Genomic DNA, 22,620 nt, shown 5'->3' on the forward strand with positions numbered 1-22,620 from the left:
CCATTGCAGCCCCAACGTAGTTCCGTCTGTGACACCCGGCTACGGACAGTCTTCCTGCAGCTCTCTTCACTGTCACCCCGCAGCGCGACCCTGTCGTCCACTCCATCCACTCCATCCACTGCCATCCCGGGGATATCCTTCGAGATCTGGTGAGCAACCGCCCCTCGTTCTTGTTTCCATCCTCCATCTCGAATGGTCGATCCTCCCGTATTTGGCTTGATGCTGGTGGAAGAGTGCCTGGCTCTGTTTACTTCCCCGGAAGACTGCACTGCTGGTGGTTGGTGGTTGGTGTCTAGATCAGCATCGAGTCCCGTCATGCCTTCGCCGCTTGTTCCCCTCGCGAACCACTGGCTTGTTAAGATGCACTTCTGCAATCGTCCAAATACCAAACTGGCGGCTAACCTGGAGACTCAGAGCCAGATCGGTAGCCCTGCAGCTCGGAGTCAAACAATCGCTTCCTCGAGTAGGTGATCGAAGACGGTCTCTTGCTTCACGCTTTGAACAACCTCGCCAAAGTACTCTTTACCTGCTTGAAGGAAGAAGTACAAATACACTGGCTCGTCCACCACGCTCGCTTCTGTTCAGTCTCACGATAATCCACATGCTCGACTCCCTGCACTAGCCCTCCTCAGATTCGTGACAATTCTTTCGCGGATTATCACTCATTCTTTCAACTCATAGCCCTCAATTAGCTTGAATCATTGCCGCATCATGGTTGTCAACACACCTGTCTCAGGGCCTGGAGGAATCAAGCGGTCCTTATCTTGCACGCAAGACGGTGGAGCTGGGTGGGAAACGACTTTGGTGAGTAAAGATGCTCATTACTACATAACTGGGTCAGACACTGATGTGACTCTATTCAGCCTGTGGGCGCACCCTCTCGGCCAACCCTGGACCTCCCATTCACCCACTATGCTCTGATCTATTACGACAACAAAGGTAAGATCAGGATAAAAGAGTCCGCATCTATCGAAGAGCAGAATCGCTCCGTCTTTACGCCCGAAGTTCGCGAGAAGTTCCTCGAATTAATCGGACCTGAGATCGGATATCAGAAGCCACTGTTGCGTATGTGTTGTGATCACCAGGTTTTCGTGCCTAGTGACAGTGACTTACAATAAACATTAGGTGCTGCCCCTCACGCCTACGGCTATGGTTATGATTCTGCATACTTCCGTCATGGCAAACGCCGCAAGGCTTCGGCCCGTGACCGCGCTCTCGAGACGTCATTCAGTGGACACTATGTCGAGCCCGTTTCGCAGATACCTTCATCCGCTGCCGCTAACATGATCGCTCAACCAATCGGTGAAACCCAAAAGATTAGAGAGTACTATTCGACCGCATTCAAGGCAGTGCAGCAGCAGAGCTGTCGTACCCTGTGCAAGGCGTTCATCAAGGCTATCGAAGACAAGAAGCAAGTTCATTTCCCATACAATGGCGGCCCTACAAAAGAACCAGAGAAGACAAAACCATCATGGTGGCCGGCTAATGTCAAGCACAAGGAGCCAGACCATTTGTTGAAAGATGGTAAGTTTCCGTTTCAGGTCATTAACATATATTCCGTGCTTACAAGTGATTGCAGAACGACTTCGGCTATTAATCCACATCATATGCAACCCCAAATTCCCAGCAGAAAAGCTTCACGAAATTGCGAGCGACTGCAAGAGGCAGCTTCGACCTCCAGAGAACATGGAAGACAGGATGGAAATCCTCAACGAAATTTTCAAGGTTAGAAAACTGGAAGAGCGGTATGAACGGGGGGAAGTTGGTATGTGGTCCAACCGGCTAATCCTAGGTATTAGGGCTAATAGGACATACAGATGCGAGCACTCGGGTGTACATCCGCAACCGCGATGGGAAGGCTAAGGATCAAGAAGATACCCAGTCAGTGGTGGACAAAACAGAACAAAATGTCGACGCTGAGGGTTTTGAGGAGGACCCGGAGGATGTTTTCCCATCAGCCCCTGGTGAAAACCTGCCCTCATTTGCGTCTTCTTTCAGCATGAGCAACGACAGAAACCAATCATACCCATTGAACGAGTCTTTGAGCTTCGGAGAGCAGCCAAGGCCAAGCCGCTCGTACCTGCCTACATCTGCCGAGTATGCAGATGGCTACTCTCAAACTATGATGAGGGCGGCGGCTCCTAGCCTAGTCAGCCCTCATGAGCAGGCTGGCGCCTTCGACTATCTCTCCCACACACCGTTCACTACTTCAGCTGCGGGCGAACATCACCGCCAGCTCACGGTACCTATGCAACATGTCAGCCACTACGATGCCTGGGATCAACCCTTTCGTCCCAACCTCTACAATCAAATGGAGTTCGGAGCCGGTCAAGTCCTCACCCAAAACGCAATGCTGTCGCTAAACTCTTCTCACGCACAAGACATGGGCGCCCCTCATGGTCTTCCGGATCTGACCCGTGACCGAACATCGAATATGGACTTCCTTGGTGGAAGGCCCCCGCACTCTTTCTAAGCCTCAATCTCAGGACTGGCCCCAATCACTGCCAGGACGACTTTGCTCTCTTGAACGACCTCATGAATCATGCCAATGAACATCGTATTTGATTCTCCGCTGCCTTGCTTCCCCTTTCTGATTGCAGCTTACCATTGGGGATATTCTGTCCTCAATGAACCGACAAATACACATATGCACATTTGGTTATCCTTTCCTGGGCATCTTTGACATTTTTCTTTTCTGGGTACATATATGTTTCGAGTGTTCCTTCTGCTTTGCTTATACTTCTGGTGTTATGTTGTTATAGTCACATGCCACTCACATAACAAAAGTCGCTCGTTGGAGTACACTGTCAGACCTTGTTGTTTACTATGGCATTTGTTTGCGATTTAATCGATAGATACTTGTGAGCGAGGGCGCATGTGGCGAAGCTGGATAGCTGGTCTTGAATGTCTAGAATGATCCTCTCGGGGCTTCGAAGATTTGGTATATATAGCGAGGTGCTGGTATATAGGGTGCTTAGTGTGAATTGATTAGTTATGTGATACAAAGCCAACGTCTTTCCTAGAGAAAATATGCAGTCATCAGCAGTATAAAGATTCTCCATGAACTCAATTCTAAAAATTTACAGCTGCGTGAGTTACGAGGAACCTTGGAAGATGGTGATGGCTCTGCGGTTAGTCACACATACTTAATAGACGCGCGGTAACCGCGCTTGAGCCCAGGTCTTGGATCAGTCACGTTCCCCAGAGGTTCACGGCAAGTCGTCTGGACAAAGAGACTCTCTCGACCTCTTCGAACTGTTTTCGGCTGTTGAAGACTTTGTCGAGACGCTCACCCATTGAGATTCCTCCGTTCAGCAGCTCAAGCGCCGACGACACCGTACACCAATTGCACCGCGTTAAGTTTTCGTCCATCCGATCGCCTTGCCAACAAACCATCAAGTCACATCATCCAGAAACAGAGCTCGCGACAGCCCTCTTCAACGCTTGAACGCGACTGCTGACACCTGCGCCGATAAATCGAGTCATCTACGAGTGGTGGCTATTCAACATCCGATTGTTTCCCCCAAGGTACTGGGCTATCATCCGTCCTGCGCTTCCATCATGCATCATCATCGTCCCACCGTGTCCCTCTCTCCCTCTTTCCGCTCTTCGCTCCTTCGTTGCAATCGCGCCATTATGACATTACCATACACTAGACGGACAAAGACTGACTTTCATGATGCGCCTGCCAACGATCACGGTGGATAGCACTTCTAGGACTGTTCTTTCATCGACCTTTTACCTATCGTTCGAAATCACGAGTTGAGAATCACAGCAAATCCGCACGACGTTGACCAATTAAGTACTCAAATTTTGAGCTCAATACAGTTCTATCCAAACGACGTTACAGGAGGAGTACGGCTTCATTCGCCGCTCCCCCGCGGCTTGCGGCAGTATGGCCAGTCCGGCGAACCCGTTCGCTGCGCTTCACCAGGCCCAGGCCGACGGAGCAGCGAGCTCAACAGGGCGCGGACGCGGCAGTCCATTTAGAGGAGGAACAACCTTCCAGCCTAGGGGCGCATCAGCTTTCCAGCCTCGTGGCGGCCACACCAATGCGAACTTCCGGGGCCGAGGTCGTGGTCGAGGAACTCCCGCTGCAACAAGAGGTGGTCGTGGCAATGCGAGGGGTGCGGCGACGACGGGAAACACATGGCGCGCGAACAAAGCAGATCAACAAGCGACGACCACACCGTCGACAATTTCGCCTTTTGCACAGCTGAAGCATGGCCAGTCTTCAGCTCCGCCTGCTACTGCGCCGACACCGCCATCGAAGCCGGCGTTCACAGGGTTTGGGCGAGGATCTTCGACACAATCTGGGAAGCCAACAAATCGTGGCGGCACTGCTGGCAATGCTAGGGGTGGTTCTCGAGGAGGATCGTCTGCGGAGCCTACAAATGGATTAGCTGGGTCTGCTGTGCCCGTGGAAGATGTTTCTACTATCGGCAGCTACAACGATCGTTATGAGCAGGTAAGTTTAATCCTCCTATTTGCCGAACCAAACGCTTATACACCATAGCTCAAAATCGACCGCGCCAAACAAAGGGAGCAGGCCATCAAGGCCGGGCAGATGGCCAATCCCAACCAGCCTATGTCGCTCAACAAGGCGATTACCCCCGTGGGCACTTGCACTAGCATGTGTCCTGAGTTTGAGCGAGTCGAGCGCATCGTCCAGAAGATGGTTGATAAGAGTGAAAAGGTATGGAGCCTGCAGTTATACTAATGTTTAGTCGAGTTAACCATTGTTTATAGTATCTTCACCCTGCGACCAATACGTTACAGAATATGGAAGCGAAGATGCTCAAGCGATTCAGACGGTCAGCCGCAGGATACGATGAGCAACTTCCTTCTGATATTCGAACGCCTGGAACGCTTCTTCAATCGATGAATTACCTGACCCGGCATGTTATCGGCGGATCGGAACCCTTAGGGATAATTCACAAATTTGTTTGGGACCGGACTCGCTCGATCCGAAACGATTTCTCTGTTCAGCAACTTACACAGGAGGAGGACGTGAAAATCGCAGTTACATGCCTTGAGAGGATTGCTCGATTTCATATTGTGTCTCTTCATTTACTTTCGAGTCCCGCGAATGAAGAGCCCTTTGACCGACACCAGGAACGCGAGCAATTGAACAACACAATGCTCTCGCTTATGTATTATTACGACGACAACAGAGGTCGAATCTTGTTTCCCAACGAGGACGAGTTCCGGGCCTACTATATCATCTTCTCGATTCACGACCAGCGACCCGACTTGGAAGCTCGTGTGCAGAAGTGGCCCGCCGATTTACGGAACGCGCCGCGGGTGCGAGTAGCATTGGAGCTATTCGCGGCTGCTGGAAACACCTGGGAATACCAGGGCACTCTCGACGCCAAAAGGCCAAATGCGATTGCGCAAGGGTTCTACGCACGCTTCTTCAACCTCATCAACTCTCCAGGTGTCTCATACCTCATGGCCTGTGTGGCGGAGATCTACTTCAACCACATGCGTCAAACCGCCATCCGCTCGATCTGGAAGGGATACTGCCGCTACCCAGCCTCTCAGCAGCATAAGAATGAGGAATGGACGGTCGGTGAGCTGACGAATGTGCTTTGCTTTGACGACGATGAACAGACGATTCAATTCTGCAATGAGCAGGATTTGGAATTTGCTGAAAATGCGAACGGTGACCTGTATCTCAATTGGGGAAGCCGTCCTGTTGACTCTGTTGGTATGTTGTATTCTCAGCTACGATCCGGTTTACTGTTCTTTGTCTTTTGGTCCCTCTTTCATATCTGCCGCTCAATGATCCATTCTTCCTAGTCAGTTGAAACTCATATGCGACTTTGACTAATTTCATTCATTCGACAGCGTTTCAACCGTCACCCGACCACTCCTTCTCTGAGAACTACGTTGAATCAAAGCGCGCAGGCCGGAACTTGGTCGCGGTTGTCCTTGGACTGAACATCAAAGAAGCTGCAGCTTTAGGAATGATAGACAGATCATACCTCTCTGAGCGTGGCTCTGCTGTTGCTCCTACGAAAGAGGTCGCAATGGATAATGACGACTCTCTTTTTGTGAGTGAGGAGGAGAACGAAGTGCCGATGCCTGCTCCCAGTTCTGGCGCTGCGACGCCCTTCGGCAGTATACCGCAGCCAGCTACTACGGGTTTGCAAGGCTCTATACCAGGATTTGCGCCGCCTTTTTCACAGAAGCCCAACGATTCACAACCTCAAGCTCAACCACCTGCTGCCTCCAATCCCTTCGCGTCTCTTTTCACACCTAAGGACTCGGCTAGCAGTCCTGCAACGTCTTCGTCTCCATCTCTTAACCCTTTTGCGAAACCTTTTTCGCCATTTCCTTCGTCGCAGACTGCTGAGACTAGTCCAGCTACTGCTACTACCTCAGCTTCAGCACCTTCAGCAAACAATGTTCAGCCTTCGAGCGCGTTCTCGAATTTAAGCAGTTTTGCAAAACCTTCCTCGCCGTTTACTTCAAACCAGACCGCTGAAGCTGGCCAGCCAACTGCTACTTCAACACCAACAAGCAATGGACAGTCGCCGAGCGGCTTCTCGAACACAAGTCTTTTCACTCAGCAAAATCAAAACAAAGAGGATTCTGCTTCATCAGCCGCTGCGCTATTCAAGCTTCCTACGGCCTTTCAACCCACTACATCTCAACCTCAAACATCTCAAACGCCGCCCAGTCTCTTTGAAAACCTACAAAAACCCACCACTTCTGCCACATCCCCATTCAGTACTCCTCAATCTTCGTCTCCTTTTAGTATTCAACCCCCTCAACCTGGTGGCCCGACTGCTGGACAATCTTCCACTAGTATTTTCGACCTCAGTAAAGCCCCATCTGCTCCTACGACTCAAGCTCCATTGTTCAGTTTCAAGCCGCAGGAACCGGCTACTCAGAAAGTCCAACAAAGTTCTTTTGGCACCCCGCAGCCGCAGCCTCCTGCTGCGCCAACTTCGCCTTTTTCATCACCACCAGTTTCAGAGGAGAAAGGTATGTGTTTCTGTCACTGTGAATGTATTCACTGTTAATGTTTCTGTAGAAACAAGCTCAATACCTCCCGCTCCGCCAACGCCACGACTATCTCATCTTGAATTACCTGGGACAGTGCCTGCTGTGCAGCCCAACGCAGATCAATCCTCTGCAAGTCAAGCGGCCATATTAACAAACGGGGAAGCTTCAAATGCGATGCAACTCCCACAACCGATCGCCACTCAATCAATGAGCTCAACAGAGCCAGAGGCATCCCATGAATCGGTTGTCGACACTTACCCTGATAGCGATGAGCCGGAGGCGTCAACTACGGCTGTCAATCAAGAGCAAGGTATATTTACCCCTATGCAGCATGCGATCATCGATTACTCACTATCTGTAGTGTCTGACGAGGCCAAACAAGCTGAAGCCGAAAGGAAAACGGCATGGCTGAAGTGGTTGAGAGAAGCCGCTGAAAAACGGCGGAGCACAGTCTCGACCCCAGCAAGTCGAAAACGAGTACACGAGCAAGAAACTCCGCCCTCGAATAAAATCACCAAAGCACCCAAAGTACCGAAATCAGAGCAACCTCCTTGGAAATCCATGGCGGCTGCTTCCATGAAACCCCTACCGAAACTCCCCATCCTCGAGCAAATCGAAGCAATGACCGCCCGCAAACCAACCGAACAGCCCGCAGAACCACCTAAACCGAACCACGTTGACGAAGACGACCTCCTCCTTTCCGCCGCACGCATAGCGGCCGAATCACTGAGATCCGGGCCACGAATTATGAGCACGTCCTCTGCACCCTATGAACCCTGGCGCCCGTCACTCAGCCCCGGAAGCAGCATCGGCTCCTCTGCAGGTGCTGCGTTCTCCCGAAGCTTATCCCCTCAACAATCGCTTATAAGCGGGTATGATGTCTCGCTCGCGCCAGACTCAGACCTCGGTCTCGGGCGTAGCTTGTCTCGAACAGAACAGCGGATCCGAATGACCGGTGGAAAGGGATTAGCATACAAACCTCTAGACTTCACGAGCACGCCGCAGAACTCATGGTCTACGCCATCGAAGCGGAAGAGGTAATAATATATTCGAGTGGATTGGACTGCGGATGGCCCCTGGCTGTTTGTATTCACTTTGACTTTCGCCATCTTTTATACTTTTCTCCCTTTACCGAACATATCCATGATGGTTGTCTACTATTTTGGCATTGGCGTTTGTACTATTTATTTGCATTGCGTGTGGCGTTGGAGGAACTATATCATAATACATCTTTTTTCTTTTTCAGTGCCGCAAGCATAAATCCCTGCTGTCTAGATATCAGATAGTAAGGTTGTGAGTAGCTTCGATTCTAGCATCTGTGCGTGGGTGGTGGTGTTGCTACATCAGTCAGCCTCTACCCCCTCTACCTAAGTTTTACATTACTCTTTCCCTCAGACTATTCCAATAGATCTGAGCCTGGGAATCTATCTCGTGAAGTAATTCTATTCAAGTCTTTACCAGTTTGTTTTGTCTACCGTACAAAGAACCCCCAAGAGATGGAAGCAGTCACATGACCCTTCGCTTGGCCACTCTTCCAATCAGCGACTCCCGTCCATCTATCAACATCCATTCATCCATTCCAACATCTCAACAATCTGTGGCCGGTCAACTTCGAACCATAGTGATCAAGGAAAGCTGAATCGCAAAACTCAACGCCACACTACCAAGATTGCGACCCCCAGGCTCATCCGTGTTGGCCTCTTCCAGCACCGTCATCGACAACGACTTTCTGGGCTCTCGCTTTCTCCAATCCGCTTAGCATTCGTTTGCGCAGGCGCAAGACACAGTCAGCATCTGTATCTTTATGAGCAACAGTTCCAGACTCAGAAAGGGGCCATCCATAGCCATAGTCGGTCAGGGAGGCTGGGTAACTGGATTGAGAAAAGACTGTGGTCGAGTAGCGATCCACGGCTTCAGCTTGGACATTCGTCTGCATCTCTACCTAAATCGAGACCGACATCTAGATCTAGATCTGGATTTAGATCTGGGTCTAAGCGCAGAGGGATGAGAATCGCTACGTTGCAGATCGCCTCGGTGCTAGGCAATGTCCAAACGAACATCAGGAAGGCCGATGAGTTGTTGCGTGATGCGCGGGTGAGCCAAGGGGATGGGTCAAGTGTCCCTGTTGAAGATGCAAAACTAGATATTTTGGTTTTGCCGGAGTTGGCTATGACGGGTATGACTTCATCCATTGCTTGTACTTGTTTGGGTGCCGATAGAGAGATAAATGCTAATACAGACGCAGGCTACAACTTCCCGTCCCTGGAAGCCATAAGGCCATATCTTGAACCAGCCGGCGAGGGCCCCTCGGCAACCTGGGCCCGACAAACGGCGAAACGACTAGGATGTAAAGTCTGCGTGGGATACCCCGAGATCGAAACTGACGGACAAAGAAACGAGAAGTACTACAACTCGCTCCTTGTCGTCGATGAAGAAGGCTCCGTCCTTTTAAACTACCGCAAGACATTCCTCTACTACACCGACGAGACATGGGCGAGCGAAGGGAGCGCAGAGCTCGGCTTTCACCAACTCACCTTCCCAAAATCGAGTCCCTCAAGAGCGGAGGGTGAAGCGGCCATTCTGCCTCCTGCAAGCTCAGGCTTAGAAAGTAAAGTCAGTAACGAAATCGCCACATCCTTCGGCATATGCATGGACATAAATCCCTACAAATTCGAAGCCCCCTACTCCGCCTATGAATTCGCGCACCGCGTGCTAGACTCAAGGTCCCAGCTCGTCATCCTTTCCATGGCCTGGCTTACCCTCTTAACCCGTGAAGAAGTCGATACGTTATCTGATGGCCCGGCGCTCGAAACATTCAACTACTGGATCCAGCGCTTCATGCCCCTGCTTCAGAAACAAATGCGTCATGCCTTGAATGCCGACGCGAATGCCGAAACAGACGCAAACACATATCCCGAGAAGAAAGTCATCCTCGTCTTCGCGAACCGTGCAGGCGAGGAAGAGGGGCCTTCTCTCGCGCGGTACGCGGGGACAAGCACGATTATAGCTATTTCGCAACGGCCTCGTCTTGCTCCCTTCAGTGCGGCTGACAACGCTGGAGCCTCATCATCAGATGATGATCAAGAACCGGAATTCGACGCGAAGATTCTATGCTGGGATATACTTGGCGCTCGGGAGGAAGGGCTCTGTTTCGCGGATACGGGGGCCGATCCGAAGATGGTTTTTCAGTTAGTCAGTAGGGCGAGAGAGTGATTGCGCATGTGTATCTATTTTCTTGGTATCTAGATAGGATGCAGGTGTTGATATAGACCCTTTAATGATTCTCATTCTCGGTTCTAGGTAGGAGGTCATCTACATGCTTAAATTTGAGGTAGCCCATTCACCTTATCTATAAGGTAAGCGCGAACAGGGCTCCAGCTATCGGGGGTTCGCCTACCAACGGTTGCTCTTTCCATCTAGATAAATCGAGACCTGGCCCTCCATCGCTCCTTCCCGGTTAGCATACTCCGCCCAGTTGGGCAGGTGCGATGGGCGGCGGGGCCGGGCCGGGGTCAGTCGCACCTTCGCAAGAACTGGTCTTCATCGCAAGCGTAGCAGTTGGGCATGGTTCGCTTGCAAGGGAACCGCGATGAAGGTAAGCCCAAGCAGTACTGATTCTTTGCGCCCGATGGTGTACCAGATTATTTACCTAGTTCAAATACTTAGTACTAATATTAATCTGGTTCCAGAGAAATACCAGTGTCTTGGACCCATGTACCGTCGTACGCAGTGAAAGGGACGAGGAAGGGGGGAAGATGTCCACGGAAAGTAAGTACTCTAAAGGCCGATATAAGTACTAGTAGTAGGTACCAGTTATGGCCCCCGTCCTTCTCAACATGTCCCTGCCTATCCGATGAGCAGAAGGCTAAGCAGATGAAATTACTGAATCAGATACTGCATGTCTAATAGTTGCCCAACTTACTCCAGGTTCAGCTTTGCCTTGGCCTTTGCTTCGTTCGAGATACTCAAAGCGCATGCATAGTTGTACGGAGAGATACGTGCCTACAGAGTACCATACGTACCTGTTTCTATAAATACGGCGGCGGAGGAATGCTCAGCGTCCGACACATTCTTGGTATGCGTCGTCTTTATTCAAAGGTATCTACTAGTACTGAGTATACGGACCGGACCGGACCGGACGGAGGGTCTGCATTATTGACAGTAGTAGTCTCTTTTCTATGGCGGCCGCGCGAAGCGCGTCGTTTCTACTGCTAGTGCTATTGCTGTTCCAGCTCGCAGGTAGCGAATTTGAGGTCATGGCTCCGAGGACAGACCGCATGGTTGGAACCTGGAAGACTGGGGACTGGAAGGTTACGCTGCTCGGCGGGTATCAGCATATGCATGATACCCTACCTCAGCCTCTGGTGAAGTAGACGCGTCTGAAAGCTAAGACGGCTTAGACAGTAAAGCCAGAGATATGACCTTATTGAGGATGAGAAGCCCTGCGACCCTGAGAATTTCGTTGAGGTTTACCTAACGCGATAATTACCTACACCCCCTTGTCCTCACGGATCATGTGAGACATGACTCGCATGCATCCGTGTGACAAGGCTTAGATGCTTGGGCGCTGGGCTTTGATGTAGATACCTAGTGCCTTGTGTCTAGTGCCGTACAAGCGAGGCGAGGCGTTCTCATATCAAGAATCTGACGGGGTCGGGGCGAGTGATACTCACATCTTGATACCTCCGCATAACCACCATTTAGCTCCGGTTAGCTTCTTATTCAGACGTAATCTTAGTCTCGGCTTGAGTAGGTAGTAGGTAGTATTCTGCTCATCGCCTGACTGGCCAGGAAGCCAGGATCGACGGTTACCAGGCGCTTCTGTTTAGAACCTTGTGTGTCGATCTGAATTCGATGCAACTCTTCAGGACCCCACAGTCACTGGCTGGCGTTGTGGATTGCGCCATTATTCCCGGGTGAAGGGATATGAGGTCTAGGATGGGTGTGCAGATGAGTTTGGGTATAACATGTGACACCGGTGGAGTCGCAGTCGCAGTCGCAGTCGCACTATGGGATAGCGACGAAAAGCGTGTATGGGAAGGAAGGTCAACAACAGATAGTAGTTTGTTGGAAACAAGGAGAAGGTCATCGGGTAGATTGATGGTTCTAGCTCCAGATATTTGAGACAAAGTGGGCACAAAGCGGGCAAGTGAGACGACGGTCTTTGGAGATGAGCCTGTTAGACCGCACCGACCGGTCAGTGAGCTGAGGTCCCGTCGGCAAGGTCATCTGGTCTCAGCTGAGACTGAGAGGTACTTTGGCCTGGCCAGGCTGGAGGGTGGTCGAGAAGTATCGAAATGATAGGACATGGAGAGAGGTAAATGATCGGCGGCTAGAAAACGATAAGGGAGATGGACCGTGCAACCCCATGCCTGACCAGTGGAGGGTTCTTCTCACTGTGTACTAGAGCAGGGCCGGCCCGTGAAAAGGCAAAGCAGGTACTCTAGTGTGAGGCGGTAGGTGCTCTCCAATAACAGGATGGGGCGGATGGGTGCGTTGCGAGGCTAAAAGCCGGGGATTTGATCCGCGAGGTGGGAGCGTTTCAGGAAGGCTCTCCAAGATCTTCAAGAGCATGGACTGCTGATGCACAACCAATGGAGACTCCCACAGGGAGGGTTGCAGGCCGCCACGTGATCCCGGGTGAACCCCTCCTCCGCCAACCGGAATGGGTGGTGCGGGCGGCCAATCAGCGGGCAGAGTCAGGGCGCTGAGAGAGGGAGGGGCACGGGATTTTGGCACATGACATCGACCAGAAGATGAAGGAGGGAACCAAACTGGCTGGGCCAGGGAGATACCGAATCATGCAAGGAATGCGCCTTTTATAAGGATAGATAGCCGCAAGTTGTGACTGGTCATTTCATAAATCGAGAGCATCTCGATTCTGGGCGAAGTTGATGTGAATGTGAATTGGATGTGAGATGAACCTCGGCGTCAGGTGACTAACTGCACACTAGGCGTCTCCCGCCAACCGCATCTACCGGCAGCGCTTCTCCTCTTTCGCATCTCCCTCGCCACGTGAGCAGCACCTCTACTTCGACCTCTCTCTACTCCTTCATGTATCCCTTATTTCATGGGTAAAAGCCGCCTCTTGTTGTTGATCAAGCTCAATTTCGACCGTTTCGTTGCTGTCAAATCGACCGTTTTGGCCGCGTGTTTTTCACCCGAATTCGAAGCTCGAGGTCTCGCGTCTGCACCGGATCGCGATACTCTTGTTGTTGTCCGTGGCAGGTGACTTGCTGTCAGGTGATAGACTGCCCATCCCAAGGTACAGCTCCCTCCCTTCTGCTTGCTTTTCCATCACGGCCCACTTCAATCAAACTGCCGCCTCTGTATCGCGTTATTGGACCTGATGCGACCTGCGCCATGATCTCCTTGCTCCCTGCCGTGAGCCGGCTGAGGTGGCTGAAGTCCTTTTTTGCGGTTCCGCCGATCGCTGAGACGTCATGACACGCTTGCTCGAGCGTCAAGCCTCATGCCTTTGGATGGGCTTTGCTGTGTACTTACCCGCGTTGCGTACCTTATTATCTCTGTCGTGCGCTTCTAGTAAAATCGCGATGTATGGTTTACCTGCCATCAGTTGCCTGCGCCGAGTGTTGTTGATGTTACGATGCGGAGCAGCGCGTCAGCCCACACAACGCGTCTCATCACCTGCTCGGCACAGCGCAGTCTCTCATCATGGAACACAAAACAAGCTCGGTCTAGCTCGTCAGTGTTGCTGATAAACATTGATCTCTTACATTTTATGTTTTATTCGAAGACTTTCTGCTTTGATTTACAAATTGTGGCATCTTACTGACAATGTCTTCCAGACCGGCGACATAACATACGCTGCAGGAACTTTTCTCAAGATATTTAATAGGTATGCACTGCCATTATGCATATTGGCTCGTGACTTACAACTACTAGACACTGACCATGGCTGATACACAACAACTCGGCGCCTCAGAAGGCAACATGGTGAAGCGCAAGCGTGAGAGCAGTGACGATGCCGGCCCAGATGCTCAACGCCTCAACCGGTCATCTCATGGGAGTAACGGCAGTATCCCTGGCACGGATGCCCAAAACTTCACGCACAATGCCCTTGGTTACGACCACGGCTTACCGAACACAGGGTCAGAGCTCAACATTGACCAACAAATTCTCCAACATGTCGGAACGCAAAATGGAATTACCGACGATAATGCTCTTACTACTGCCAAGGCAGCGCTCGCTGCTCACAACCCTCAGAACAAATACCCTCCACCGCCGGATAACACATTCGATAACAACTTGACGCATGGCCTTACGTTCGGAGATGATATCGGTCAGAGCATCGGTCAAAACCACAACTCTACGGCTGCCGCAGTATATGCCGCCCGCGAGGCACAGAGTATGAACCAGAAGCCTACTGTCGGCTCGCCTGAATGGCACCAAGTCCGCAAGAACAACCACAAAGAGGGTACGCTCAGATTCCATGTGCTGTATCCGCAAGTCGAGCAACTACTAACTGCCTGTCCAGTCGAACGCCGGCGTCGTGAGGCTATCAACGAAGGCATCAACCAGATTGCTCGCCTCGTACCGAACTGCGACAAGAACAAGGGCGCCATTTTACAACGCGCCATCGAGTACATCAATCAATTACACGAGGATAAGAGACAAATGGGCGAGCGATGGGAGCAGAGCAACATGACGACAGGGCATGCCATCAATGAAATCAGTGCCCAAAACTCGAAGCTAAAAGTTGAGGTCAACCGCCGCGGTGATATTGCACTAAAGTGGCTGAACCGGTGTCGCGAAGCAGGGCTCGAATTCGACGACTACGAAGAATCGAAAGAGCTAGAAGCTCTCGACGTGGACCAGAACCAGGTTTAACCTCGAGTTGCAAATTTAACGAGTTACATTTGCCGTTTCCGCCCAGGCCTTACCAACGTATTGTGCCATGACATTGTTCTCCGAAGAGAAGGCTTCCTCGTCGCCTTATTTCCCGTTCATCTGCTCAAGGGGTCTGTTTGCTTATTCCCAGTGATGGTGCTCTGCTCGGATATTGTCTGTTTTCGTCTTATACACAGGTGACGATGGACACTTCATCTCCGTCCATTCTTAATCCTTATACTAGGGACCGGTTGATCTGCTATTATTGCCCTTGCTCTCTTCTTTCTGTATGCTATTCAAGGGTGGGTTGGCGAATTAGGCTCGGGAGTTGTTTGTTGTTTGTTTGCACTGATGCTATAGCATGCGTTCAGAATGCAGTTACTTGATCTCAAGACGTCAAACCGTAGATACCGTAGCGTTTCGTCAAATAGTCAGTTTTTCGGGAAGTGAATATGTACTGGGGGAAAGAAATGAAAGCCAGTCGGGTCAATAGAAGAAAAGAGAAGAATAAAGACCATCCAATCCCAACCACCGCATTCCCTCCTCGTCAACACCTCACCACATCCAAACCTAACCCCCCAAACCCTCACCTCACCAGCCTCCCTCAAAGATTACCATCCGCCTCAACACTACTCCCAGATTCCGCACTCACCCCCTTAACCACCACAGTTCCCCCCGACTTCCCGGTAACCCTAACATCAACCGTCTCGCTCCCAAACCCAGCGTCGTTCTCAAAGAAGTTATAATCGCTCCTCTGGGTACTCTGCCACGTACTCCCGCCATCAGTACTAACCTCCAGACTAGAAACCGCCTCATTCGCGTTTACAACCTGCATACTAAACCAGTATGCTGACGTCCCGGATTTGTTCCTCAATTTGAGAGGGGATGTTATGCTGCAGGAGACGCTGCTGTATGTTATTGGGATTTCACCCTCGGATTTCGAGGCGAGCGTTGTGAAGGCGGACTCGAAGAGGTCGAGGTGTGTGCTGCTGCATTCTGGACATTTGTCTACGATCTATCCAACCCGATTAGCGCAAACCATCTTGGAAGGTAAAGGTAAGGAAGGAAGAAGGGGGATTGGGCACACCATAGCCTTAACACTATTCCCATCGGGCCCCGTAACCTCCACGCAGGCACCGCACTCCGCAGCATCATCCCACGCTTCACCGGAGTATGCGACGCCCGTGAGGTGGCTCGGTAAAGTGTAGTCTGTGAACGAGCATGTTCCGCCGGAGAGGTTGCCGCCGTAGAAGGTTGCTGAGCCGGTTGTGGAAGATGATGAGCTAGAGCTGGAGGTTTTAGAAGCAGAGGCATTGGTAGTTGAGGTTGAGGTGGTGGCCTCCGCCTCCTCGGTTGTTGATGTGGTGGCGGTGCTGGGTTGGGCGACGGCGACTTGGGTGGTAGGTAGGGTTTCGATTTCGCCAGCGGGGAGAGATGAAGACAAGGTTGAAGCCGGTGCAGCCGATGCCGACTCGGTGCTGCTGGTCGAGACCTCGACGACAGCAGCGGGGATAGTCTCGATGGCGCCGACAGTGGAAGGTGCTTTCACTTTATCCAAGGTTGAAGTTGAAGTCGAAAGTGAAGACGAGGATGCCTCCAAAGTCGAGGTTGAAGTTGAGGTCAAAGTCGAGGTTGAGGTTGGTTCAACGACAGATGTAGCAGTGGGCTCTGCCTCTGCACTGGCCGTGACGGTGATATAGTACACGCTCGGCGAGTACCCAGCCGGACAGGACCCGTTGGCCTCGGGCTTGAGGGGCACCGCAGAGACGGAGCTGCTTGCGCTCAAGGCTAGGGCTAGGGAAGCCAGGTATTGGTACTTCATTGTTGCAGTGATTTACTGGGTAATGGAAAGAATGTGATAGACCAGTCCCAGACAGCGGTAACAGTAATGCAAGTATGAACGAATGAATGAACGTGCAGCCGGCACTGAAGCTTGTGATAATGAATGGACGCCCAGATCTCAAATCAGGCAGTTGATGTGTAGTCTAGCGATGGCAGGAAGAAATCCTGGCAGAACGAGGGTTCTTAAAGAGCTCAAGTCGTGGGACTAGACCCAGGGTTGTGATGTTGCATGGGCAGGCATTAGCCTTGTTGCAATTTAATTAGATTAACTCATCTTAGAAAACATCCCACTGGGCCCATATACTGCATCTTTGCAGTCATTGATTGGGGCAGTTGGTGGCAGAGTGGCCCTAGCTCTCTCTAGCGAAATGAGATGGCACTCTGAAACACCGGACCCCATGACAAGCCTAGCGATCCGGATCAGACCGAGCGATATTCAGCTGATCTTTTCCTATGAGAATCATGTTCATGCTGCGCCGTCAAATAGTTAAAAAGCAGGTTCTGTGCTGCATTGCTGTGCAGTAATGCTCGCATCCCTTCAGGTCAAGTCGCAGGTTGCCTACTTTGTTTAGTTAACACCAGCAGGGTAATAGGCTTATATTGCACCACATGTAACGACAACGTCTGCCTAAGTTTGGTTTCAACATTCCGCAGCGAAGACGTTGTGTGTCTTCAGAAAAGAAAATAAGCATGCGTCTGTTGTTTCAGACAGGATCTGGCCGATTCTGCAGGGTAAACAGGGTCAGGACTCGGCACTCGGCAATCCATCATCTCTATGTCGGTTGTTTCTGGAGGCAACATGTGCTCTCTGCTGCATGAGCGTTGGAACTCACGGTGTCAGAGGTAGGTTTTCTAGCGCAGTGCCGGCCGTTTCTTGGACTGGGAGAACAGTCTGTTGGTATACCCTCAGCCTTGCCCTAAGGATGTCGTAAACCGCTTGCGCACTGGTCATTGGGCAGGATCAGCTCGCGCTCAATACTTTGCCAGGTAATACAACCCAGCCCGCAATGGATGGCAAGCGGCAAGTGTTTGAGGCTTCCCCGATGAGGAATCAGATGGTCTCATTGCACTCTCATTCGATCGGCGGGATAAGCTTATGTTGCTACGGCGTGGCACAGCCTGGGCCAAGCTCACCAATGACTCGGAGTGAGTCATCTTAGAGCATCTTTGACTCAACGAACAATCCATTTCGACATGATCATTTGAATCGGCATATATCAATGGAATCCTGGAATGCAGGGTAGAAAGTGAGAGAAAGAAGGAACAAACCCCACCATCGGGCGGTGATTTCATAAGTCGGAGGGGCTCGAGTCTCCAACTCCGTCATTTCTACATCCAACTCTTTCCCTCTCCAGCTCGCCATGGCTGCCGACAATCGAATCGAGGAGCTACTCAGACGGCCATTATACGGTTAGCTCTTCCAACACTTGGTCAGATTATCCGTATGCTAACTTCTCAGTCTACGACCTCCCCCAGGAACTCCTCACGTCGATCGCGCTCAAAGGCGAAGACCAGCAGCCCGTCGCTATAAAAGACGACTCCGAACTCGTACCACAAACACCGCCGGTCGAAGCGCAAGAGCATGCGATCGCAACCTCCGCCAGTTGCGCCCTCTGCAATGTCTCCTTCGCGAGTGTACAAGACCAGCGCGAACACGTGCGATCGGATCACCACAAATACAACGTGAGAGCCCAGCTTCGCGGGAATGCCGTCCTGGACGAGATACAGTTTACAAAGGCAATCGGCGAGCTCGACGAGTCGATTTCTGGCTCGGAATCATCGGAAGAGGAAGACCAGGACGGTGGCGACCAACTCACAACTCTGCTGAAACGACAGGCCCGGATTTCTCAGGCGGCGGAAGAGGGGCAAACGTCGACGCCCAAAAGCACCGGCAAGCATCCGCTGCTCTGGTTCTCGAATCCTGCTCTTCCACCCAACACCTCGCTTGGAGTGTACCGCGCTCTGTTCACGAATGCGGAGCAGGATGAGCCTCGATACCTTGCCGACTCGCTGGCGAAGAAACAGCTTACCCCGATCTATGCGCAGAATAATAATGGGCAACCGCAAACTCCTAGTCCGCATATCTTCATGTGCATGATCGGTGGTGGGCATTTCGCGGCGATGCTCGTTTCTCTAGCACCTGAGATTCACCGAAAGCAAGGCGGGATCGAAGAACGGCAGGCGCGCGTTATTGCGCACAAGACTTTCCACCGTTATACGACGAGGCGGAAACAAGGTGGCTCGCAATCCGCCAACGACGCGTCGAAAGGTGCAGCACACTCGGCGGGTTCCAGTCTGAGACGGTACAATGAAGTTACACTGGAGAAGGAAGTCAGAGAACTATTACAAGACTGGAGGCAACAGATCAACGATGCCCAGCTTCTCCTCGTTCGTGCTGCTGGCTCTACGAACCGCCGGATTCTGTTTGGTCAGCACGAGGGACAAGTCCTGAAGCAGAACGATCCGAGGTTGAGAGGGTTTCCGTTCAGCACTCGCCGGGCTACCCAAAACGAGCTCATGAGGTGCTTTAAGGAACTCACTCGTGTAAAGATCAGTCAAGTTGACGAGGCTGCTCTTGCCGCGGCGGAGGGAAAGCAGCAAGAAACCTCCAAACCTTCGACACCAAAGCCGCAGCCGCGGAAGCCCAAGCTGTCGAAGGAGGAAGAAGCCGCCATCATGCACACCACCCAAATCCAAGCCCTTATCCGCCGTTCAAAGATTCCCGCCCTGACGGCATATCTCACTAAGAACGAGATACCATCTTCCTTTACATTCCAGCCTTCCGACGTCCAGCAAAACTTCCGATGTCCTACGCCTCTGCACCTTGCCTCTAATCTCGACGCCCCTGCAATGGTGCTGGCACTCCTTGCGAAGGTCGACGCCAACCCAACCACCACCAACGGTGAAGGGCGAACCCCGTTCGAGCTCGCCGGCGACCGCGCCACCCGCGACGCTTTCCGCGTAGCGCGCCACGAACTCGGCGAGTCCAAGTGGGACTGGGAAGCCGCCAAGGTCCCGCCAGCCATATCCAAAGCCGAGTCCGATGCCCGCTCACAGCGAGAGCGACAGGCCGCCGAAGAGGAAGAAACGAACCGCCGCAAAGCCGAGATGGACCGTCTGCGGCAGGAAGAGGCAGAGGCTGCGTCGCGAGTCACCAAGAAAGGCGGCCGGACTCTCGGGGCGGGAATTACGAGTGTTGAGAAGTCAGCGCAGGAAAAGCGCGAAGAAGAGATGCGTGGTATGGCGCCTGAGATGAGGATGCGATTGGAGCGGGAACGCCGCGCACGGGCAGCCGAAGAACGTATCCGGCGGATGCAGCAGGGTCAGAACTGAGAAGGTAATTCAATGTCGAATAACAATTTATATAGTCAAGGTACTGACTACCCACCATGTCTATGCAACGGCCAAGATAGTAGTCATGGCCTCGATACTCCTTACTGCCAAGAACCATCTCTGGCGTGATACAAGTGCATAGAGTGCTGAGGATATGTACATTCATCGGATTATTTATTCTTAAAACCTATACCAACATTCTCTTAGTCTCCTCAGTCTTCTGTCGCACTCGGCACCGCGCTTGTGATGGTTTTTGGCAGTAAGGAGTATCGACGTCGTGGCTGCTATCTTGTCTGTTGTAGAGGCATGGTGGGTAGCCAGGCTGCGACCGATATCCCTGCAACCAAGGACATGTGGACTTGGACTTCCTGTTCTTCCTTCCTAGCTCTGCATCCCGACGCTGTGAACATTCTCAGGAACATAGTCAAGTGCCGGTTTGCAAGAGGGGATTTCACCTCCGGACGGACAAGTCGAGAGTATGAAACCAAGATGGACTGCCGTGGCGCGAAGTGACGACCGAATTGGCCCAACATTGCGCTTAAGTCGTTTGGCTGTTGCATACTAGGTGTCGGTTTACTACTCAATCCCACATACAGTAGTGCTCTGGCGGACTCTGAGCACCTTCCCAGCGACCTGCGACTCGGGATTGGCAGTGAACCTCCCTGGTTACCTCAGTCACGAAGACTATGGTTAGACGCGAGTATCGCTATCTAGATAAATTCAGGAGAAGAAATCAAGCCATCGATACTCTAGGCATGAATGCGACCTAGCTGCCCGGGGGTAAAACCATGATACAAATGAAGTCCATACCTTACATATCTATCATACCTCAGAGTTGACACTATGCCTGCTCCACATGCATAGCACCAACTCATATAAGCACGAATCATATTGGAAGTGATGATCTAGCGCAACAAGAACTGGTAGCCAAAACTACCTACCTACCAACCCCTGCTTCCCGCCTTATCCCATGAAGCCTCGCCTGGAGTCCAGGCCAGGTACTCGCTCCCTCCCTCCAACCCATCATCCCATATCTCCATCACCAATCTAACTCAAAATCAAATGAAAGAAAGTCACTTAGGTAAATTTGGGCATCCGATATCCGATCCGTATCCACCTGAGGCTTAAGCACTCTTTCCAAGATTCCCCTCAACTCAACTTTTCTCCGAAAACCGATAAACAACATCCCCAAAACTCCCCTCAGGAAAAATATACAACCAGATGAAATCCTCTTCTCCCTTTCCCTCTCCATTCCCATCCTCCCCTTCCCCCTCATTATTATCACCCTTAACATCACGATAATTAAAAACCCCATGCTCCGCATCCCCCGGCATAAACACCACCGTCCCCCTCCCCACCCTATATTTCTCATTATCAATAACAACAACCGCACTCCCATTCAGAACATAATATATCTCCGCCTGTCTATGTCGGTGCAGCGCTAGATACCCGTTTGGTCGAAGCGTTGCGATTCCCGCGCTTAGGGAGGTACTTGGTGTCGAAGGGGAGGAGAGGAGGGTGAGCCAGGTTAGGTTGTGGCCGTGCGATGCGGAGGGGAATGTGTCTTGTCTGTGGGAAGATATGGAGGAGGGGGTGAGGATTATTGGTTGGGGTTTTGTGGTTGTGTTAGCGGTTGACGGTGGTTGTGAGGTAGTCATTTTGATGGGTTGGTTGGTTGTATGGTGTTGGTGGTGTTAGATAAAGAACAGAACAGGTGGTATATAGGATTCGGAAAGAAGGGAGGCATGCCCGGGGCCCTGCTTTAATGGCTATGTGGTGTGCTAGCCTTCGAGATATGAAGCTGCAGCTACTCCTATATGTGCGCCTTATTTTCCGATTATTCTATATTAATGACGTGGAGCTGATTTCCTGATTTGGTAAAAGTATCCATACGCAGTGGTTGAACTTGCCTGTGGAGATGTTAGGGCTGCTTTGGCTATACTTCGGGCGACCGGAATTGAGGGAGATATCTGCATAACCGGTTATCAAGTATCTGCTGCTGGAGCTATAGATTACGTAGATTTGCTAGAGGATGCAAGATGATAACGCCATCCGTCATCGATTCAACAAAGCGTAAACTCCTAGGAAGTAGCGGGTCCTCGGACGATACACTTGATGAAGAAGGACACTGTAGCGCAGGGATCGCATAGGCATAGCACTAGAGCCCTTCTCTCTTCTCGCCCTGTCCACAGGCACTATCGCCATCAGTACGGCAACCCGAGCTTCGATCAAAGTCTTGTCCAAGGCAAGGGACCAACAACCCGCCAATTCGCCGACCTGCAGGGCAAATCACAAGACGTGCAGCCATCAATGCACGTCGGAGAATATGCTCCTGTCTTGTGCTTGTGTCGATCTTTGCCTGTCCAGTATCTAGGGCTGAGGTGGCTGGTGTCCCTACCTAGGGCCAAGGATAGGATCAATCCTGGTGAGTGACTCCTGGATTGCGTTCGATACGGCCTCACAGGCTATCTAGGGGAAGTGAATCCTCAAATCGACCTCTCGAAGTGGCAATGGCTAAAGGGGTGGGAACGGGGAGCTCGAATTGTCTATCGAGGACAGGGCAGGTGCCCCGTCTAATGG

The 22,620-nt window shown here is 51.6% G+C and overlaps 8 protein-coding genes across 8 annotated transcripts; 6 read left to right on the forward strand and 2 right to left on the reverse strand.

Annotated features, from left to right (window-relative positions):
• The first annotated feature begins 563 nt into the window (after positions 1–563).
• On the forward strand, positions 564–2,640 carry BDV17DRAFT_147954 (uncharacterized protein). The gene is made up of 5 exons (XM_073754430.1): positions 564–804; positions 864–1,065; positions 1,126–1,524; positions 1,580–1,765; positions 1,818–2,640. The coding sequence occupies exons 1-5, from the start codon at positions 712–714 to the stop codon at positions 2,471–2,473; spliced, it is 1,536 nt and encodes a 511-aa protein (XP_073619967.1). The 5' UTR covers positions 564–711; the 3' UTR covers positions 2,474–2,640.
• A 625-nt stretch (positions 2,641–3,265) lies between these two features.
• BDV17DRAFT_252977 (putative leucine permease transcriptional regulator (SAC3)) lies at positions 3,266–8,224 on the forward strand. The gene is made up of 7 exons (XM_073756604.1): positions 3,266–3,528; positions 3,709–4,468; positions 4,517–4,696; positions 4,750–5,710; positions 5,851–6,993; positions 7,043–7,324; positions 7,376–8,224. The coding sequence occupies exons 2-7, from the start codon at positions 3,896–3,898 to the stop codon at positions 8,053–8,055; spliced, it is 3,819 nt and encodes a 1,272-aa protein (XP_073619968.1). The 5' UTR covers positions 3,266–3,528; positions 3,709–3,895; the 3' UTR covers positions 8,056–8,224.
• A 387-nt stretch (positions 8,225–8,611) lies between these two features.
• BDV17DRAFT_252980 (putative protein N-terminal asparagine amidohydrolase) lies at positions 8,612–10,291 on the forward strand. Its single transcript, XM_073756605.1, has 2 exons — positions 8,612–9,190; positions 9,260–10,291. The coding sequence occupies exons 1-2, from the start codon at positions 9,019–9,021 to the stop codon at positions 10,225–10,227; spliced, it is 1,140 nt and encodes a 379-aa protein (XP_073619969.1). The 5' UTR covers positions 8,612–9,018; the 3' UTR covers positions 10,228–10,291.
• A 3,061-nt stretch (positions 10,292–13,352) lies between these two features.
• BDV17DRAFT_148002 (uncharacterized protein) lies at positions 13,353–13,891 on the forward strand. The gene has a single exon (XM_073754433.1). It carries the CDS (start codon positions 13,458–13,460, stop codon positions 13,731–13,733), a length of 276 nt encoding a protein of 91 aa, XP_073619970.1. The 5' UTR covers positions 13,353–13,457; the 3' UTR covers positions 13,734–13,891.
• Positions 13,873–15,275, forward strand: BDV17DRAFT_148015 (putative HLH DNA binding protein (Penr2)). The gene is made up of 2 exons (XM_073754434.1): positions 13,873–14,452; positions 14,513–15,275. Exons 1-2 carry the CDS (start codon positions 13,930–13,932, stop codon positions 14,863–14,865), a joined length of 876 nt encoding a protein of 291 aa, XP_073619971.1. The 5' UTR covers positions 13,873–13,929; the 3' UTR covers positions 14,866–15,275.
• Position 15,276: 1 nt separating this feature from the next.
• BDV17DRAFT_148089 (putative extracellular cellulase CelA/allergen Asp F7-like) lies at positions 15,277–17,183 on the reverse strand. The gene is made up of 2 exons (XM_073754435.1): positions 15,953–17,183; positions 15,277–15,880 (listed from the first exon to the last, which is right to left on the reverse strand). The coding sequence occupies exons 1-2, from the start codon at positions 16,685–16,687 to the stop codon at positions 15,470–15,472; spliced, it is 1,146 nt and encodes a 381-aa protein (XP_073619972.1). The 5' UTR covers positions 16,688–17,183; the 3' UTR covers positions 15,277–15,469.
• A 195-nt stretch (positions 17,184–17,378) lies between these two features.
• On the forward strand, positions 17,379–20,182 carry BDV17DRAFT_147994 (putative C2H2 finger and ankyrin domain protein). Its single transcript, XM_073754431.1, has 2 exons — positions 17,379–18,117; positions 18,167–20,182. Exons 1-2 carry the CDS (start codon positions 18,069–18,071, stop codon positions 20,038–20,040), a joined length of 1,923 nt encoding a protein of 640 aa, XP_073619973.1. The 5' UTR covers positions 17,379–18,068; the 3' UTR covers positions 20,041–20,182.
• A 933-nt stretch (positions 20,183–21,115) lies between these two features.
• Positions 21,116–21,819, reverse strand: BDV17DRAFT_147996 (cupin domain-containing protein). Its single transcript, XM_073754432.1, has one exon. It carries the CDS (start codon positions 21,696–21,698, stop codon positions 21,195–21,197), a length of 504 nt encoding a protein of 167 aa, XP_073619974.1. The 5' UTR covers positions 21,699–21,819; the 3' UTR covers positions 21,116–21,194.
• Between the last annotated feature and the right edge of the window lie 801 nt (positions 21,820–22,620).

The sequence above is a fragment of the Aspergillus undulatus genome (genome assembly GCF_047715775.1).
Source record: "Aspergillus undulatus strain CBS 261.88 unplaced genomic scaffold BDV17scaffold_4, whole genome shotgun sequence".
NCBI classification, from domain to species: domain Eukaryota; kingdom Fungi; phylum Ascomycota; class Eurotiomycetes; order Eurotiales; family Aspergillaceae; genus Aspergillus; species Aspergillus undulatus.

What these genes read in the sequence shown, in the direction of transcription:
- BDV17DRAFT_147954 (XM_073754430.1), top strand. Translation starts at nt 712, where the DNA reads ATGGTTGTCAACACACCTGTCTCAGGGCCTGGAGGAATCAAGCGGTCC. An exon ending in CTGGGTGGGAAACGACTTTG is followed by an intron (nt 805 to 863) that starts GTGAGTAAAGAT and finishes GACTCTATTCAG; the next exon opens with CCTGTGGGCGCACCCTCTCG. An exon ending in AGACCATTTGTTGAAAGATG is followed by an intron (nt 1,525 to 1,579) that starts GTAAGTTTCCGT and finishes AAGTGATTGCAG; the next exon opens with AACGACTTCGGCTATTAATC.
- BDV17DRAFT_252977 (XM_073756604.1), top strand. Translation starts at nt 3,896, where the DNA reads ATGGCCAGTCCGGCGAACCCGTTCGCTGCGCTTCACCAGGCCCAGGCC. An exon ending in ACCAGTTTCAGAGGAGAAAG is followed by an intron (nt 6,994 to 7,042) that starts GTATGTGTTTCT and finishes ATGTTTCTGTAG; the next exon opens with AAACAAGCTCAATACCTCCC. An exon ending in GGCTGTCAATCAAGAGCAAG is followed by an intron (nt 7,325 to 7,375) that starts GTATATTTACCC and finishes CACTATCTGTAG; the next exon opens with TGTCTGACGAGGCCAAACAA.
- BDV17DRAFT_252980 (XM_073756605.1), top strand. Translation starts at nt 9,019, where the DNA reads ATGAGAATCGCTACGTTGCAGATCGCCTCGGTGCTAGGCAATGTCCAA. An exon ending in GCCGGAGTTGGCTATGACGG is followed by an intron (nt 9,191 to 9,259) that starts GTATGACTTCAT and finishes ATACAGACGCAG; the next exon opens with GCTACAACTTCCCGTCCCTG.
- BDV17DRAFT_148002 (XM_073754433.1), top strand. Translation starts at nt 13,458, where the DNA reads ATGACACGCTTGCTCGAGCGTCAAGCCTCATGCCTTTGGATGGGCTTT.
- BDV17DRAFT_148015 (XM_073754434.1), top strand. Translation starts at nt 13,930, where the DNA reads ATGGCTGATACACAACAACTCGGCGCCTCAGAAGGCAACATGGTGAAG. An exon ending in CAAGAACAACCACAAAGAGG is followed by an intron (nt 14,453 to 14,512) that starts GTACGCTCAGAT and finishes CTGCCTGTCCAG; the next exon opens with TCGAACGCCGGCGTCGTGAG.
- BDV17DRAFT_148089 (XM_073754435.1), bottom strand. Translation starts at nt 16,687, where the DNA reads ATGAAGTACCAATACCTGGCTTCCCTAGCCCTAGCCTTGAGCGCAAGC. An exon ending in GGAATAGTGTTAAGGCTATG is followed by an intron (nt 15,881 to 15,952) that starts GTGTGCCCAATC and finishes CGGGTTGGATAG; the next exon opens with ATCGTAGACAAATGTCCAGA.
- BDV17DRAFT_147994 (XM_073754431.1), top strand. Translation starts at nt 18,069, where the DNA reads ATGGCTGCCGACAATCGAATCGAGGAGCTACTCAGACGGCCATTATAC. An exon ending in ACTCAGACGGCCATTATACG is followed by an intron (nt 18,118 to 18,166) that starts GTTAGCTCTTCC and finishes CTAACTTCTCAG; the next exon opens with TCTACGACCTCCCCCAGGAA.
- BDV17DRAFT_147996 (XM_073754432.1), bottom strand. Translation starts at nt 21,698, where the DNA reads ATGACTACCTCACAACCACCGTCAACCGCTAACACAACCACAAAACCC.